The sequence below is a fragment of the Bombina bombina genome, chromosome 1, assembly GCF_027579735.1.
Source record: "Bombina bombina isolate aBomBom1 chromosome 1, aBomBom1.pri, whole genome shotgun sequence".
NCBI classification, from domain to species: domain Eukaryota; kingdom Metazoa; phylum Chordata; class Amphibia; order Anura; family Bombinatoridae; genus Bombina; species Bombina bombina.
In genome coordinates, this window is record NC_069499.1 from 249,703,599 (window position 1) to 249,721,074 (window position 17,476).

Consider the following 17,476-nt stretch of genomic DNA (forward strand, 5'->3'; position numbering starts at 1 on the left):
GCCCAAGACGTAGCTAAAGCTTGAGTGGAATGAGCAGTTATATGTGCCGGAGGCTGGTGACCCACTTCTGTGTAGGCCATCCAAATAAGATTCCAAAACCAAGAAGACAAGGAAGAAGCAGTCGCCTTCTGACCCTTACACTTGCCAGAAAAAAGAACATTGTGACTGTCGAACATTCCTTAGTAGAATGAATGTAAAATTTTTAATGCCCTAACCACATCTCTCCTTAGACAAACAGGGATTAGGACATAAGGACGGCACTACAATCTCCTGATTTATATTGTCTGACAAGACCTCCTTAGGCAGGAAACTAAGTGTAGTTCGCAAAACCAACATATTCTGGTGAACGATTAGGTAGGGAGGATCACACTGGAGAGCCGATAACTCCGAGATTCTGCGGGCAGAGGAAATCTCCAATAATAATAATACTTTCCAGGAAAGTAACTTAATATCTAAAGAATGCATAGGTTCAAACAGAGCATGTTGCAAAATTTTGAGAACACGATTAAGACTCCATAGAGGAGCAATATACTTGAAAACCGGCCTAATTCTAACCAAGGCCTGAACAAAGGACTGACCATCAGGCAACCGTGCCAACTTTTTATGTAACAGAACAGAAAGGCACTAAATCTGGCCTTTAATAGAACTAGACGAAAGACCCTTGTCAAGTCCTTCCTGAGGAACTGAGGAATACACAGAATTGTTATCTTGTGCCAAGAAAACCTGCAATTAGCACACCAGAAAAGGTAAACCTTCCAGACCTTATGATAAATACTCCTGGTAATAGGTTTACGCACCTAGACAAGAGTGTCAATCACAGACTCAGAAAACACCTATGAGCCAGAATTAACCGTTAAGTCTCAATGCAGTCAGTCTCAGAGGACCTAGGTTGTGATAAAAGAATGGACCTTGAGCTAGAATGTCCTCTCTCTGAGGAAGACGCCAAGGAGAAGCAGATGACCTCTGTATAAGCCCTGCATGGCCACACAAAAGCTATCAAAATTGCTGACACCCTCTCTTACTTGATTCTCGCTACGACTCAAGGAAGAAGAACTATCGGGGAGATATATAAACCAGATGGTAGTCCCAAGGAACCACCAAAGCATCTACCAACTCTGCGAGGGGATGACTCGACCAAGATCTGTACCTTGGAAGCTTGAAATGTGTAGGCGAGATGACATGAGATCTATTTCTGGATGACCCCATAGAGAGACAATCTGATTGAATATCTCCTGATTGAGAAACCATTTTCCTGAGTAGAAAATTTGTCGACATAGTCTGCTTCCCAGTTCTAGACTCCCGGAATGTGATTTGCAGAAACGAGACATTAATGGCTCTCCGCCCAAGTCAAAATATGAGATACTTCATTGCTAGGGAACTGCGTGACCCTCCTTGGTGGTTGCAATACATTACCACTGTTATGTTGTCCAACAGAAAATATAATAAAATGGACAGAATTCAGACTGGGCCATGCTAGACTGGGCCATGCTAGAAGAGAGTTGAAGATGGCCCTGAGCTCCAGAATGGTTATTGGTAAAGACGTCTCCTGAGGGGAACAAACTCCCTGTGCTCCCCACCATAGTTATCTCCCAGGATGGACGAAGGAAGCTCATTTCCCGCTCTGCCGACTTGGGAGCCAGCAACGAAGACAGGAATTCCCTGGAGACAGGTTCCAGATTTGCACAACTGTAGAGGTTGCAAATGAAAGTGAGCAAATAGCATAGCGTCCGATGCCGCCACCATGAGCCCTACTGCCCCCATGCACTGAGTTTCTGAAGGAAGGGGGGTAGATTGTAGGCAACAACACATTGGCTGGAGTTTGATTCTGCACTGATCCGTGAGAAAGATCCTCATAGCCACCGAATCTATAATCACTCCCAGGAAGTTTACACTTGTCTGCGGAACAAGAGAACTCTTTTCCAGATTCACTTTCCAACCATGACTCTGAAGATACCAAAGTAACTTCGCAGTGTGAGAGGCTGCTAATTGAAATGATGGAGCTTGAACCAAGATATTGTCCAAGTAAGGGGCCACAGCAATGCCTTGAAGTCTGATCACTGCCAAAAGAGCTCCCAACACTTTTGTGAAAACCCTTGGAGCTGAAGCCAGGCCAAAAGGAAAAGCTGTGAACTGCAAATGTGTGTCCATAAATGCAAATCTGAGATACTGATGATGATCATGATGGATTGGAATGTAAATCCACCATAGTCATGAATTGACCCCGGGGCACAAGCAGGAGGATAGATCTCCTCTCCAGGAGCTCCTTCAGCAGTCCCAGGCTGATCCATGTTACCCCTCACTCACAATGTCAGGGAAAATGTATGACACACAGAGAGATACAATGATATAGAGGGGTATAGAGGTAATATAAGTAACCTCTGAAAGTTGGAGAAAAGATCTTAAATAAACCTTCTACTTGAAGGTAGCGTATGATCCCAAGACCAGTATACCTGATCGTTAGAGAAATCTCTCGCTAAATACAGACCCCTGATCCGAATGTTCTAGTTAGCTTACCCCCTCCTGGAAGCGACCATGTGGTGTAGCATTTGTTCGAGATGCGCCTTACTAAATGTCAGCAAGGAGAAGGAGGAAGGGATGGAGCATGCACAGAAACTGTCCTGTGGCGGTTAGTGCTGTTAACCAGTGCATTGTCGAAGGACAAATATAAAAGGCGCTTCCATAAGAGCCATGCTAACCCATAACAGAAGGGAAACTGCATCCCAATAAATGTTGCACTCCGGTCTGCCATCATCACTCTGTGAAAGACCAGATCGTTAAAGGGACATAATACTCATATGCTAAATCAATTGAAACTGATGCAGTATAACTGTAAAAATCTGACAGGAAAATATCACCTGAGCATCTCTATGTAAAAAAGGAAGATATTTTACCTCACAATCTCCTCAGCTCAGCAGAGTAAGTTCTGTGTAAAAAGTTATACTCAACTGCTCCCAGCTGCAGGTAAAAAAAAATTAAAAAAATGAAGAAATGAACAGCAGCCAATCAGCATCAGCAGTGCTGAGGTCATGAACTTTTACTGTGATCTCATGAGATTTGACTTGACTCTCATGAGATTTCATTGTAAACTTCCTTTACCTGATTGGTGAAATAATATGAGAGTGCACGATGCTCATCCCTTCAGATGTCCCAGGACAGACACACTAAAATGCTGCTTAGAAATCCTTTACAATGGGAGGTGGCTACTGAGGAACTTTTGAGGTAAAATGTCTTTCTTTTTTACATAGATATGTTCAGGAGATATTTTCTAGTCAGCTTTTTACAACTATGCTGCATCACTTTCAAGTGTTTAAACATTTGGGTATTATGGCCCTTTAAGGAGACTCTGGACATCACACACAGCAGATGCAGGGGCTAAGATCCGTATGTGCACTTAATCCTGTACAATAATAAAGGCACTAGCCATAAGAACCAGAGAGTGATCCCCTCTCAGTGTAAAAAGGCAATTTGCCCTAGTAATGCCAGAGAGGGTCCACCACACAATGTCAAAAAGCAACTAGCCTGTTATAGGGAAACAGAGAACTTACCCTGTCTGTGTGTTTAGATTTCATTTTCATCTTCATAAATCTGTGAAGGCAAAGATAGAAATTACTATCTGTACCCTGTAACTAACAGGTAAGGACAAAATAATGGAGCAAACATCCTGTGAATATTCTAGGAACTATCCATTGAGGGTTCAGATAATAAAATATCCTGCAGAGCACCTCTCTCTGCCTACCTCCTAGACGAGGGAAGGGGAAGTAAGAGGAATATTTGAATGTTCTGGTTGGGGTGTCTTTACCTGGTGGCCAGGTGTTGTATTTCCCACTTGTAAGAATGGATTTTGTGGACTCTCACTACCATTAGAAAGAAAAGGGATATGGTATGTGGTATGTGGCAATGTGTTTGACTGGAAAAGACAGGGGGCTAACTACCCCAAAACGTCACAGTTCAATTAAAGAAGTTTGTGTTTTTACAGCGGAGAGTGCGGGACCTGTTTAAGGTAGTTAGGATTTTTTTTTTCACTTTTTTTTTTTTATTTGGGTTAATTAACGGGGTGTTAGGTTAGGGGGTTTAAATGATAGTTTATTACTTTGCGGTGTGGGGGTGCCGCTAGCGCAAACTAATGAATTTTACAACTTGTAATACCAGCGGAACCCGAGAAGCGCAAAAAACCTAAAGCTAGCAATGTTTTTGCTAGCGAAAAGTTTAGATTTACCACGGCACTTGTAATCTAGCCCAAAATAAATGCTAGAAAGAATGATGCATTCAAAGAAAAGATTAGTCTGAGAATAACATGTAGATGTATTTTTTTAAGTTTCATTAGCTGTTAAAATATTGACAAAATAAGTTGTAGCGTCTATAAAACAATGGGAGTTGCCATGTTGTAACTTAGGTTACCTTCTCTGCTGTGGCCAATTAGGGACAGTTATAAACAGGTCACTAGAGTGTGCAGCCAATGGTTGAGTGGAATATAACAGTATTCTGCACTTCCATTTCTAACAGGAACTGAAAAGCTCACAATTTCATAATGGAATTACATGAAAAGGGGACAAAATAAATAATGAAAGTAAATTACAGAGTTTTTTTAAATATATACAATTTTTCATTTGTATTACTGTCTCAAAGTGTTTAATGTCCCTTTAAAGTGAAGGTCAATTTTCATCAATGAGTGCCCGGTTTTTAAAAATAATTTTAAAAACAATGGCACTTTCATTGATGAAAATTAACATTGCACTGGATTTGAAGAAATACTTACATTTTACTCCTGCAAAGCCGGATCGACGATCCCCCTCCTTCTTCTTCCTGCTGTAAACCACAGCAATGATGAAACTGGCTTCCTCCAATCACAGCCCGGCATCACGAGCTGGACGCTCTGGGGTGCAAGCCATGATTGGAGGAAGACGGTTTTTGTCATTTCTGACGTCAGTACAGAGGAACTGAGGCTGAGATCGGCGATCCGAAAGTGCCCCTGTTTTTAAAAGTATTTTTAAAAACCGGGCACTCATTGATGAAAATTGACCTTCACTTTAAAGTCATATTAAAAGAGGCCCTACGTATCTGGTTAAACAGATTTAGCGTTTTGTTATGGATTGTGAAAGGGGAGTACTTGTGATTTGAATAAAAACAAAAAGTTTGTGATGCATGGTTTATACTTAATACCACTTTGTGTATCTCAGTATTTGTTTTCTGGGTGCATTGTTCTACACGCCGCTGTATAGCTGTCAATTGTTCTTATTACACCTTTAAATGTTTATAAAAACCCATTTTTTTCTATCATGATTCAGATAGAGCATGCAATTTTAAGCGAATTTCTAATTTACTCCTCCTATTATCAATTTTTCTTAGTTCTCTTGGTATGCTTTGTTAAATGAGCAGCAATGCACTACTGGTTGCTGACTGAACACATGAGTGAGCCAATGACAATCGGTGTATATATGCAGCAACCAATCAGCAGCTAGAACCTAGGTTCTTTGCTGCTCCTGAGCTAGATAAACCATTCATGAAGGATGACAGGAGAAGGAAGCAAATTAAATAATAGAAGTAAATTGGAAAGTTGTTTAAAATTGTATTCTCTATCTGAATCATGAAAGAAAAAATGTGGGTTTTATGTCTCATTTGGTTACTAGTTGTCTTTTTGTGTTTGTTTGTGTTAGAAATGTGAGTGGTCTCAATATGTGATGCCAGTATGTGAGGGGTCTGTGCGTGTAGTAGGGACAGTGTCCCCTGCCCGGTGTGTCTGGTTGTCATATATATTTTCCTCACTGAGTATGTGAGCAATTTTGTATTTGTGCATGGAGGGGAAACATTTGCCTTAAAGGGTCATGATTGAAACCCATTTTTTTCTTTCATGATATAGAAAGAGCGTGCAATTTTAAACAACTTTCTAATTTACTTCTATTATCTAATTTGTTTTATTCTCTTGATATCATTTGCTGAAACAACCAATCAGTAGCTGCTGATTGGTTGTTTCACTTAGAAGCCTCATGTGATTGGCTTACCCATGTGCATTGCTTTTTCTTCAAATTAGGATATCTAAAAAATGAAGCAAAATAAATAATAGAAGTAAATTGGATTGTTGTTTAAATTTGTATTCTCTTTCTGAATCATGAAAGAAAAATTTTGGGTTCAGTGTCCCTTTAAGTGTGGGGTGCTGTGTAGTGGATGTTTGTGTGGATAACAGTATGAAAAGCAGTATGGGTGGGAAGACTCTCTTTGTAGAAATATAATGGAAATTGTTGGGATATGCAAGGTTCTTGCTTTCTCAAAGGTATTTCATAATGCATGCAATTTTAAGCAACTTTCTAATTTACTCCGATTATACATTTTTCTTCATTCTTTTGCTATCTTTATTTGAAAAAGAAAGCAAGGAAGGTTAGGGGCAGCCCATTTTTGGCTCAACACCTGGGTTGCACTTGCTGATTGGTGGTTAAATGTAGCCACCAATCAGCAAAAACTATTAAGGGTGTTGAACCAAAAATGGGCCAGCTCCTTAGCTTAGATTCCTGATTTTTCAAATAAAGATAGCAAGAGAACAAAGAAAAATTGATAATAGGAGTAAATTAGAAAGTTGCTTAAAATTGCATGCTCTATCTGAATGATACAAGAAAAAAAAAAATGGGTTAGGTATCCCTTAAAGAGAAAATTGTGAAGGAATGTTTGGGGAAGTAAAGATATATGAGGATGGAATATACTGTATCTGTACAGATTTGCATGTTTTCCCTATTAGCCTGTCTGTAATTCTGTGTTTGAGTATGCATACTTGTGTATCAAATTCTGAGAGTCTGTAGCCTGAACTTGTGTTTATAACTCCAATTGTAAGCAGTATCAGCACTGGTGTTTTATCAATAAGAAGTGCAAAACTGCAAACCCCTCTAACAAAGGGTCACACATACAGGTAGAATCCAAAAGGGTGTCTATATGTGCCAGTGTGTGTGTAAAGGATGTCTGTAAGTGCCAGTGTGTGTGTGTGTGTGTGTAAAGGGTGTCTATAATTGCCAGTGTGTGTGTATAAAGGGTGTCTATAAGTGTCAGTGTGTGTCTAAAGGGTGTCTATAAGTGCCAGTGTGTGTGTGTGTGTGTGTGTGTGTGTGTGTGTAAAGGGTGTCTATAAGTGCCAGTGTGTGTCTGTAAAGGGTGTCTATAAGTGCCAGTGTTTATGTAAAGGGCTTCTATAAGTGCCAGTGTGTGTGTAAAGGGTTTCTATAAGTGCCAGTGTGTTTCTGTAAAGGGTGTCTATAAATGCCAGTGTGTGTCTGTAAAGGGCGTCTATAAGTGCCAGTGTGTGTGTAAAGGGTGTCTATAAGTGCCAGTGTGTGTGTGTGTAAAGGCTGTCTATAATTGCCAGTGTGTATAAAAGGGTGTCTATAAGTGCCAGTGTGTGTCTGTAAAGGGCATTTATAAGTGCCAGTGTGTGTGTAAAGGGTGTCTATAAGTGCCAGTGTGTGTCTGTAAAGGGCGTCTATAAGTGACAGTGTGTGTGTGTGTGTGTAAAGGGTGTCTATAAGTGCCAGTGTGTGTAAAGGGTGTCTATAAGTGCCAGTGTGTGCCTGTAAAGGGTGTCTATAAATGCCAGTGTGTGTGTGTGTGTGTGTGTGTAAAGGGTGTCTATAAGTGCCCGTGTGTGTGTGTGTAAAGGGTGTCTATAACTGTCAGTGTGTGTCTGTAAAGGGCATCTATAAGTGCCAGTGTGTGTGTAAAGGGTGTCTATAAGTGGCAGTGTGTGTCTGTTAAGGGTGTCTATAAGTGCCAGTGTGTGTCTGTAAAGGGCATCTATAAGTGCCAGTGTGTGTTAAAAGGGTGTCTATAAGTGCCAGTGTGTGTGTCTGTAAAGGGTGTCTATAAGTACCAGTGTGTGTCTGTAAAGGGTGTCTATAAGTGCCAGTGTGTGTGTATAGGGTGCCTATAAGTGCCAGTGTGTGTGTAAAGGGTGTCTATAATTGCCAGTGTCTGTGTGTGTGTGTGTGTGTGTGTGTGTGTGTGTGTAAAGGGTGTCTATAAGTGCCAGTGTGTGTGTAAAGGGTGTCTATAAGTGCCAGTGTGTGTCTCAAAACGGTGTCTATAAGTGCCAGTGTGTGTGTAAAGGGTGTCTATAAGTGCCAGTGTGTGTGACAGGGTATATTCCATTTTGTTTGTATCTGTTTGTGTGCTGTCTTTATAGTACATATATTGCTACAATGTACAGGGGATTTTCTGGCAGAAGGATTGGATATGGGATGCCCTGTGATCTTTTAAGTCAGGCATGGCAACAGCTCACACACAGGTCTTCCTTCTCTGACCGCATATGGATTTAATAGCTGTGCAACACAGAAAAATTAAGTAATTTTAATTATGCCTCCAAGTTATTTACTGCAATTAAGACCATTTATCATATGCAAATTAGTGCAAACGGGTCTCATTAGTTAGTAAATTACTCAATATGAGCTGAACAATGTAGCACTCCAGTTTGTAATGAAAAATCCCTGTAGAGGCGAGCAGGATCAATTAAGCTAATTTGCATATGCAAATATATTCACTTTTGCCATTTTTCTATCTTTAGTTCAGTAATTTGGGATGATTTTCCCTTCCAGGTGCTATTTTGTTCTGCAAATCAGTCCCCGCTGCGAAGATCTGGCATAGACCTGCGGGGTTTAGCACAGGAGAGCTTGGAGTGACGCAGAAGACACACAGAATTTGGGAGACTCCTACGGGATAAAAGGATTTGGAGGCATCAAGACGCTGGGGAGCTCCAGTAAGTACAAGAGCCTGGAGTTATATATAGGATTAAAAGAAGACTCAAACGAACAGGTCCTCCACAATTGCACAAATTATGCAAATATCTGTAGCTACGCAGGGCAAGTCAGCGAAAGAAGTGGATAGACTCAAGAATTGGGGCCAGTTTTGAATGAAACACCCAATGAGCTGGGGAACACAAAGCGACAACTCTAGGTTTGAACAATTTAGAGCTGAGCAACGCAAGAGACAGATAAACAAGCCTAGAGTTCATGTAATAGGGACACAAAGCTAGGCACCTTAAGGTCTTGACTGATCAGGCTAGGCCTGTCAATAGAAAAGAATTCAAGGCTATCCATGTCTATGTCTTTATAGGTCAGGTAAGAGGGAAACATAAATAAATACCTCAAAAACTGAGGAGCTTAGGTTTTTTTAGTTAGGTTTTTATTTGGGGGGGGTTGGTTGTGTGGGTGGTGGGTTTTACTGATGGGGGGTATTTGTATTTTTTATTTACAGGTAAAAGAGCTGATTTCTTTGGGGCAATGCCCCGCAAAAGGCCCTTTTAAGGGCTATTTGTAGTTTATTGTAGGTTAGGTTTTTTTCTATTTTGGGGGGGCTTTTTTATTTTCATAGGGCTCTTAGATTAGGTGTAATTAGTTTAAATCTTTGATAATTTCTTTTTTATTTTGTGTAACTTAGTGTTTATTTTTTTTTGTAACTTAGTGTTTGTTATTTTTTGTAACTTTGTAATTTTTAATTGTAGGGTTAGGTTTTTAAACATATAATATAGTTAATTTAATTTGTAGTTTATTGTAATTTTTTTTTTTTTTAATCATAAATTTTTTATTGAGACAAATGCACAGGCAAGACAATAATGCCGTAAAAAAATGGCAAATACAAGTCGTCAATAGTTCAGTTTAACAAATAAACAAATAAACAAGTATAAACCACTGAAAAATGAAATATAAGAATAGGCACAATATATAGAACCAAGGGTCTCTTTTTTTTTAGGGGGTTAGTATAAAGTATATAGCAAGTAGCTTTTTCAATGATAGGTATTGAGGCAATATTAATGGGTATTATTTAAGAATATAGGCATGAACGAATCAGACTTGGGGAGGGTGCGAAAGGGAGGGGAGGAGGAGAGAAGACAAAAAAAAAAAAAAAAAAAAAAAAAGGATATATTAAGGGAGGGGAGGTGAGCGAGGTTTCTTAAGAGGTATTTTGGGGTCTGGTGTCCCACTGTGGGAATTTTGTGGTCCAAGGGGACCAGATCCCGTAAAAGGAGTCAACCTGATCTAAAACTTTGTAAGAGTACTGTTCCATTTGTCCCACGAAGTGTACAATGGAGATCACCTGAGAGAGAGAGGGAGGCCCATCTTGTTTCCAGGCTCTGGCAAGTGCCAATTTCGCAGCCATGAGAACATAGATTGTAAGCGCTTCCCCAGGGGGAGATAGATTAGGCATATGCATGTGAAGGAGGGCTACTTCTGGAGTATACGGAGGAGTAAGATTAAGTGAAAGAAGGAGTGCACAGACTTTCTTCCATAGGGGTTGAATTATAGGGCATGCCCACCAGGTATGAAGTGCTGTGCCGATGTCTCTACAATTTCTCCAACAGTAAGGAGAGTGAGATCGGTATATCCTGTGTAGAGTGACTGGGACCAAGTGCCAGCGAACTAACACTTTATAGTAAAGCTCCCATAAGGTGGCGCAATGCAGGAGTTTTTTGGTTGTCATAATTCTAAGATGCCAGACGTCTATTGTTACTGTGAACCCAATCTCTCTCTCCCAGGCGCGGTGTTGTGGGATTTTGTGGGGAATGTGTGTATTAGTAAGGAGATTGTAATGGAAAGACAGTAGGTGTTTTAGGGCATGAATTCCCTGCCAAGCCTTCTCCCATGTTGTCATAGGTCGTAATGAAGATTTTGGGTAACCCCAGGTGCGCAAGCGTGTGCTCAGGCGAAACCCCTCAAAGGCAAGCCTGGGGGGGAGTTGAAGTTTGGTGCAGAGTGCGGGGTGAGAAACCCAAACATTGTTCTCATAAAAGTCCATGACTAAAAGTGTATGTGGATTAGGCCATAAGTCATAGTGAGAGTCCGGGAGACAGAAGAGTGCAGCAGAAATTGTAAGCAAAGGGGAAGGATAAGGGGAGATAGCAGGGTTGTGTCTGATCTGGTCCCAGAATCGTAGTGCGTGCTTAAAGATAGGGTGTAGGGTGTCAATGTCATGTCTGTGGTGAAGAGGGATCCAGAGTAGGTCAGATAGGCATAGACCAGAAGGCAGCAATGAGGATTCAAGGGTAAACCAACTGAGCTGTCTTTCAGGGTTATTCCAGAGGACGATATGCGACAATCTGGCTGCATTATAATAGGAAATTATGTTTGGTAAAGCTAGGCCTCCCTGTGGAATCGGTTTTTCTAAAGTACGTCCGGAAGTTCTGGGTCTTCGATCCTTCCATACATATGCAGTTATTAGGCTTTGAAGTCTATTAAGGAGCGTTCTAGGGATATTATATGGAATGGATCGGAATAGATATGTAATCTTGGGGAGGAAGGACATTTTGATCGCTGCAATGCGACCTGTCCATGAGATCTCTCTGAACTCCCAAGTCTCAAGGAGCCTTCTATATTCCACAAGCCTGTCTGAGTAGTTTAGAGCTATGACCACCACGGGGTCTGGGCTCAGATGAACCCCTAGGATCTTGAGAGAAGTAGTTTGCCATTGGAAGCGGAATGTGGTTTGTAATAAAGTGAGAGTATCGGGGGGACATTTATGGGTAGGACCTCTGTTTTGGCGACGTTGAGCTTATAGAAGCTCAAGTCTCCAAACTGTTGTAGGGTAGCGAATACTGCAGGGAGGGATTCCTCAGGAGATGTCAAGAACAGGGTGATGTCGTCTGCATATAGGGAGATTTTGGTTTATTGTAATTTTAGTATAACAGTTAGGGTAGGTTAATTATTAGTTTAATATAGTTTAATTTAATTTTAGTATAATAGTTAGGGTAGGTTCATTATTAGTTTAATATAGTTTAATTTTAGTATAATAGTTAGGGTAGGTTCATTATTAGTTTAATATAGTTTAATATAGTTTATTTAAATCTAAAGGTAAGTTTAAATTTATTATAAGATAGGGATGAGTTAATATTTAATATAAAGTTAGCGGGTTGTTAGGTTTAGGGGTTAATAGTTTCATTTAGTTTATGGCGATGTGGGGGGCTGGCGGTTTAGGGGTTAATAACTTTATTTAGTTACGGTGGGCTCCGGGAGTGGCGGGATAGGGGTTAATAAACATAATGTAGGTGGCGGCGGTGTAGGGGGCAGCAGATTAAGGGTTAATAACATAATGTAGGTTGCGGCGGTGTAGGGGGCGGAAGATTAGGGGTTAATAACATAATATAGATGGAGGTGGGCTCCGGGAGGGCGGAATAGGGGTTAATAAGTTTATTTGAGTGGCGGTGGGCTCCGGGAGCAGCGGGATAGGGGTTAATAGGGGTTAATACCTTTATTTAGTTGCGGCGGGGTCCGGGAGCGGTGGGATAGGGGTTAAACATTTTAGTATAGTGGCGGTGTTTAGTATACAAATAAAGCGGTGAAAAAGCTGAATAGCAGCGAGATCGATGACTGCTAGTTAACAACAGTCCGCTGCTCATAGCCCCATACTTGGTGCGCGGCTTTTTGACAGCTTTTTTGTTAAATATGGAGAGCGTATTCAGGTCCGCGGCTGCGATGTTAGGTGATGTCAGGCGAGCATATTGGTGCCGGCGAATGCAGCACAGTTGACAGCTTGATAAGTAGGCCTCACAAAGTCTACAAAAATCAACAAAAGGGGTAATAAACACAAGAAACAAGAAAATGTGGCACATAGTCAGGATGGTTCAGGGGAACATAATGCAGAAGTTCATAGGGTAAGCACCTCAAGAGACAAGGAGACAAATTCTCAGCACCTCATGCAACAGTGAAAAGAGACTGGAAGCTTGTAGAATGGGTAGCTCAAGAGAGAGTGAACAAACCAAGAGACAGGGGTACGAAGCTTGGTACCTAATCGAGTGATCAGCTCAAAAGACACGAGTATAAAGGCTGGAAGCTCATGATGTTAGAAGCTGAAGAGGAAAAGGAACAGAGTTAGGGACTATAGGAATCTAGTAACAGTGATCTATAAAGCAAGATACCTCAAGAACTTAATGTTTCATAAAACAACACAACAAGCCACCTCAAAAACAGGAGAAAGAGACTGGACGTTTGTATAATGGGTAGCACAAGAGACATGGATACAATGTTTGGAAGTTTACAGAGTAAGCAGCACAAGAAGGGTAATCATAGAGTAAGAATCTCAAGAGAAAAAAACAGTAGGGGCTAGGGAGCTCTAGTAGTTATAAAGCTAGATAGGTACCTCTAAAACTCTCACAAAACAGTAACACAACTAAGCACATTACACTTAGACAATAAGGATGTGTGTATATTTAAAAAACCTAACCTATTCATATGGAAAGAGGCATAAGGAATAAACACAGACACTTCTTGTATCAGATACACAGCACAGCAATTTTAGATTATCTATCACAATTTGATAAATTATACACTTATTATATCAGAAGCTGAGCACATTTAAGACTAGGTGAAGAGATGCTTGCTTGCCCAGCCCTCCCTCCCTGCCCTCTGATGGCTCCAGCCGCCTGCGGGACTTTATCAATCACCGACAGACACCTGCTTTAAATGTCAGCGCTGGGGCTGCAGCCATCCATTTATCTGCTCATTGATCAGGGGTGTCAGGATAGAGAAGCACGGGGTTAACCCATCCCATTTCGTCTTTCTTTGCCTCTGCCACATAAGACAGAAATAAGGATTTCATTGTACTGCAAGCTTTCTGCCGCAGAGCTAGACATACTTCAATGTTATGAAACAGAAATCACGAGTAGTAAAGGCAACTAAAGTGAGACTAACTTTTTCATTACATACCTAAAGTGTTTAATATGATGCATTTGGGCTCTTCCCTCTAAAACATACTTCCAGGGCAAACCATTTTCATCAAAATGAATGGCATTTAAATCTGCTTTATTGAAACTGGGCTAACATTAATTTGAACCCATAGCAAAACAGAGAGAAGAGATATATGTTTCTTAAGGAAAATTTTAAATGATTGAATTACATATTTTTAATATAATGTTATTTGTTTAATAAATCAATTCACACTAAACAAAAATGACACAGTAACAACCTCCAGACTCTTATACATCTGCCCAAATCCCTCTTTTGGTCAATTCATAAAACTGCACAGTACAGAAGCATTATTTCTAGACCATATTATTACTATATCCTCAGTAAAAGCTTATCAGTAATAGATAGGAAAATGTAATAAAACTATAAAAGTATCAGCATAAGAAAGTGAATGCAAGTCAGTCAGCTTAAGTCAGCTGCCACTGTCTAAGGAGAGCAGATAACTGCAATGATAAACCTACTTCAATCAAAATCACTTTACAAATATAGGATCATGAGAGCACACCTTAAGAAAATTCATTTAAATACTTGAATTCTAGGGGATTCTATGACAGCTGTTTTTGAAGAGATGTTAGAGCCCAAGGATATGACTTTTAATTGGTGGAATATGACCAGAACTAATCATGTGCTGTTACACACATGCTTATATGGTGGTGCGTGGCAGGAATAAAAAGAGCACTAGCTTAAAGTCTGGTGAACCCAGTCCTAGTGATGTGTCATTGCTTACAAGACGATGGCAGTAATGTAAGAGAAGGCTAATTAATAGGCCAGTCCTAGCAGTCTGTCACTTCCCATGCTCACACAAAGGTGTCAAGAATAAAAGGGGTCTCTAAAACACATCCGAAGAGCCAGTGACAAGAAACAAATATGTTTAGCCACCAATCACCAGCTAGCTCCCAGTAGTGATTGCTGCTGCTGAGGACATGTACATATGCTTTAAACAAAGGATATCAATAGAACAAAGTCAATTTGATAACAAAATATATTTTAAAAATGTTTGAAAATTGCATGCTCTTTCTAAATCATGAAAGTTTAGTTTCGACTTTCATGTCCTTTAAATAGGACAGCTCTAGATATCTGTCACTGCCCAAACTCATACTATGGGGCCGATTTATCAAGTGTCTGGCGGACATGATCCGCTGTAGTGAATCATGTCTGCCAGACATCGATAAATGCCGACCGCATACGCTGTCGGCATTTATCATTGCACAAGCAGTTCTGGTGAACTGCTTGTGCAATGCCGCCCCCTGCAGATTCGCTCCCGATCGGCTGCTAGCAGGGTTTTTTAATCAACCCGATTGTATGAGATCGGGCGAATTGATGTTCACCGCCTCAGAGGTGGTGTACGAGTTAAGGAGCAACGGTCTTAAGACCGCTGCTTCTTATCTCCTGTTTCCGGCGGGCCTGAAGGGATTTACCATTGGAACAAATAAAGGGGGCTTTCAGTAATGAATTATAAAAAACTTCATGCTGAAAGTTCCTTTATTTTCACGTGCAGAAGCGTTCACGTGCAGAAGTCCTCAGGCAGCCCACGGCAGAACTCTATTGTGCTGTGAGGTAATGTTTTCATCTCTTAGCCAATAGCCGTGCGGGCCAGCTGGTGCCATGCCAGACAGTTAGCACGCTATTGGCTAAGATCACCTCACAGCAATATAGCGTTCTGCCATGGGATGACTGAGGTGCTCAGCGCGTTGAACGCTTCAGACAAATGAAGGAACTTTCAGTATGAAGTATTTTATACTTCATGACTGAAAGCCCCCTTTATTTGTTCCACTGGTAAATCCTAACATTCACATACGCTAGGATTTACTATCACTTTAATAGGACAGTCCTAGTGATCTGTCACTGCCTCGGCTCACACAGTGGTAAGGACGTTTTAGTTTATAAGACAGTCTTAGTGATCTGTCACTGCCCAGGCTAACCAAATAGTGACTGAGCTTTATTTAATAGGACAGTCCTAGGGATCTGTCACATGAAGGTTACTTTATTAGAGAGTCCAAGTGATCTGCTACTGTCAATGCTCAAATTACTATGAGGGAGTTCTAGTTAACAACACCCCAAGCAATCTTTCACTGTACATGTGTTCTCCTTAACACTGAATAAGCAATATAATTTTAGGCACTTTTAGAAGCTACAGGTTGACTTTAATATTACCATCTTCCACCCTCTGAGGAATTTTCATGTTGGCAGCATTGCAATTGAGAACCTTTATTTATCTGCTCAATACAGAAGAAAAATTATCTCCTTACCTGAAGGATGTGGCTTCCCAAATGTGAATCAAACACATCAATAGCCAGAGAGCTTGGACTTCTTCTCCTCTGGGACCCTATAACTGAACAGAGAGAAGTATGAGACCCACCATCCTCCTACAATACCATGTTAACATGTCTCAGTCAAAACCCATAAGTTCTAAGAAGTTAGAATAAAGGGAAATTATTTTATGAGATGCTATAAATGTCAAATACAAAAAGAAAACAGTTTTCTAAAAAACTAGATGGCCACTCTTCTGATGATCTGTGGATATAAAAACTTTTTTTTTTACATTAAATCCTAGATCTGTGTTCTTCAAACTTTTTTTTCCCAAGACCCAGTGCAATTATATACCACATATCTTCATGACCCTATTTTTATGCTTGGTCTGAAAATTTCTAAAGTAATATACAAGATAGCTGCAATTTTTGGCAAAGTGAGTAAAATGCATGCGTACTTTATACCTGATTGTAGTCAAACGTGAAAGTGTTGTAAAAGGTAATAACACATGAACTCTCATATAATACCCAAACACAATCTTATACAACACACACACACCACACACACAACACAAACACACATGACACACAATCTCATATAACATACACACCACACATACACTGAAACATCACAAACACACGTCACACACACTCTCATATAACATACACACCACACATACACTGAAACATCACAAACACACATCACACACACTCTCATATAACATACACACCACACATACACTGAAACACCACAAACACACATCACACACACTCTCATATAACATTCACACCATACACACTCATATAACTCATATAACACCTCAAGCCCTTTTTCTCTTCACGCACCTCAAGCCCTTTTTCTCTTCACCATATAGACACACCTCAAGCACTTTTTCTCTTCACCATATAGACACACCTCAAGCACTTTTTCTCTTCACCATATAGACACACCTCAAGCACTTTTTCTCTTCACCATATAGACACACCTCAAGCACTTTTTCTCTTCACCATATAGACACACCTCAAGCCCTTTTTCTCTTCACCATATAGACACACCTCAAGCACTTTTTCTCTTCACCATATAGACACACCTCAAGCCCTTTTTCTCTTCACCATATAGACACACCTCAAGCCCTTTTTCTCTTCACCATATAGACACACCTCAAGCACTTTTTCTCTTCACCATATAGACACACCTCAAGCACTTTTTCTCTTCACCATATAGACACACCTCAAGCACTTTTTCTCTTCACCATATAGACACACCTCAAGACCTTTTTCTCTTCACCATATAGACACACCTCAAGCACTTTTTCTCTTCACCATATAGACACACCTCAAGCACTTTTTCTCTTCACCATATAGACACACCTCAAGCACTTTTTCTCTTCACCATATAGAGAAACATCACTGTACAGACCAGCGCCATCTATTTGCCATTTTTCCACTTGTATAAAACAGTCACAGAGGAGAGACTGTAAGAAGGCTGCGGTCTTATCTAAAAGGAGAGTATTAGTTCTT

At 40.4% G+C, this 17,476-nt stretch overlaps 1 protein-coding gene across 1 annotated transcript in view; it reads right to left on the reverse strand.

The window, feature by feature from the left end:
• Window positions 1-17,476, reverse strand: part of NPAS3 (neuronal PAS domain protein 3) — a 535,722-nt gene that overhangs the window by 368,166 nt on the left and 150,080 nt on the right. Inside the window, exon 2 of the mRNA XM_053697924.1 lies at window positions 15,956-16,032. Within this exon, the coding sequence (XP_053553899.1) occupies window positions 15,956-16,032 (77 nt within the window). The remainder of the gene's footprint in view (window positions 1-15,955; window positions 16,033-17,476) is intronic.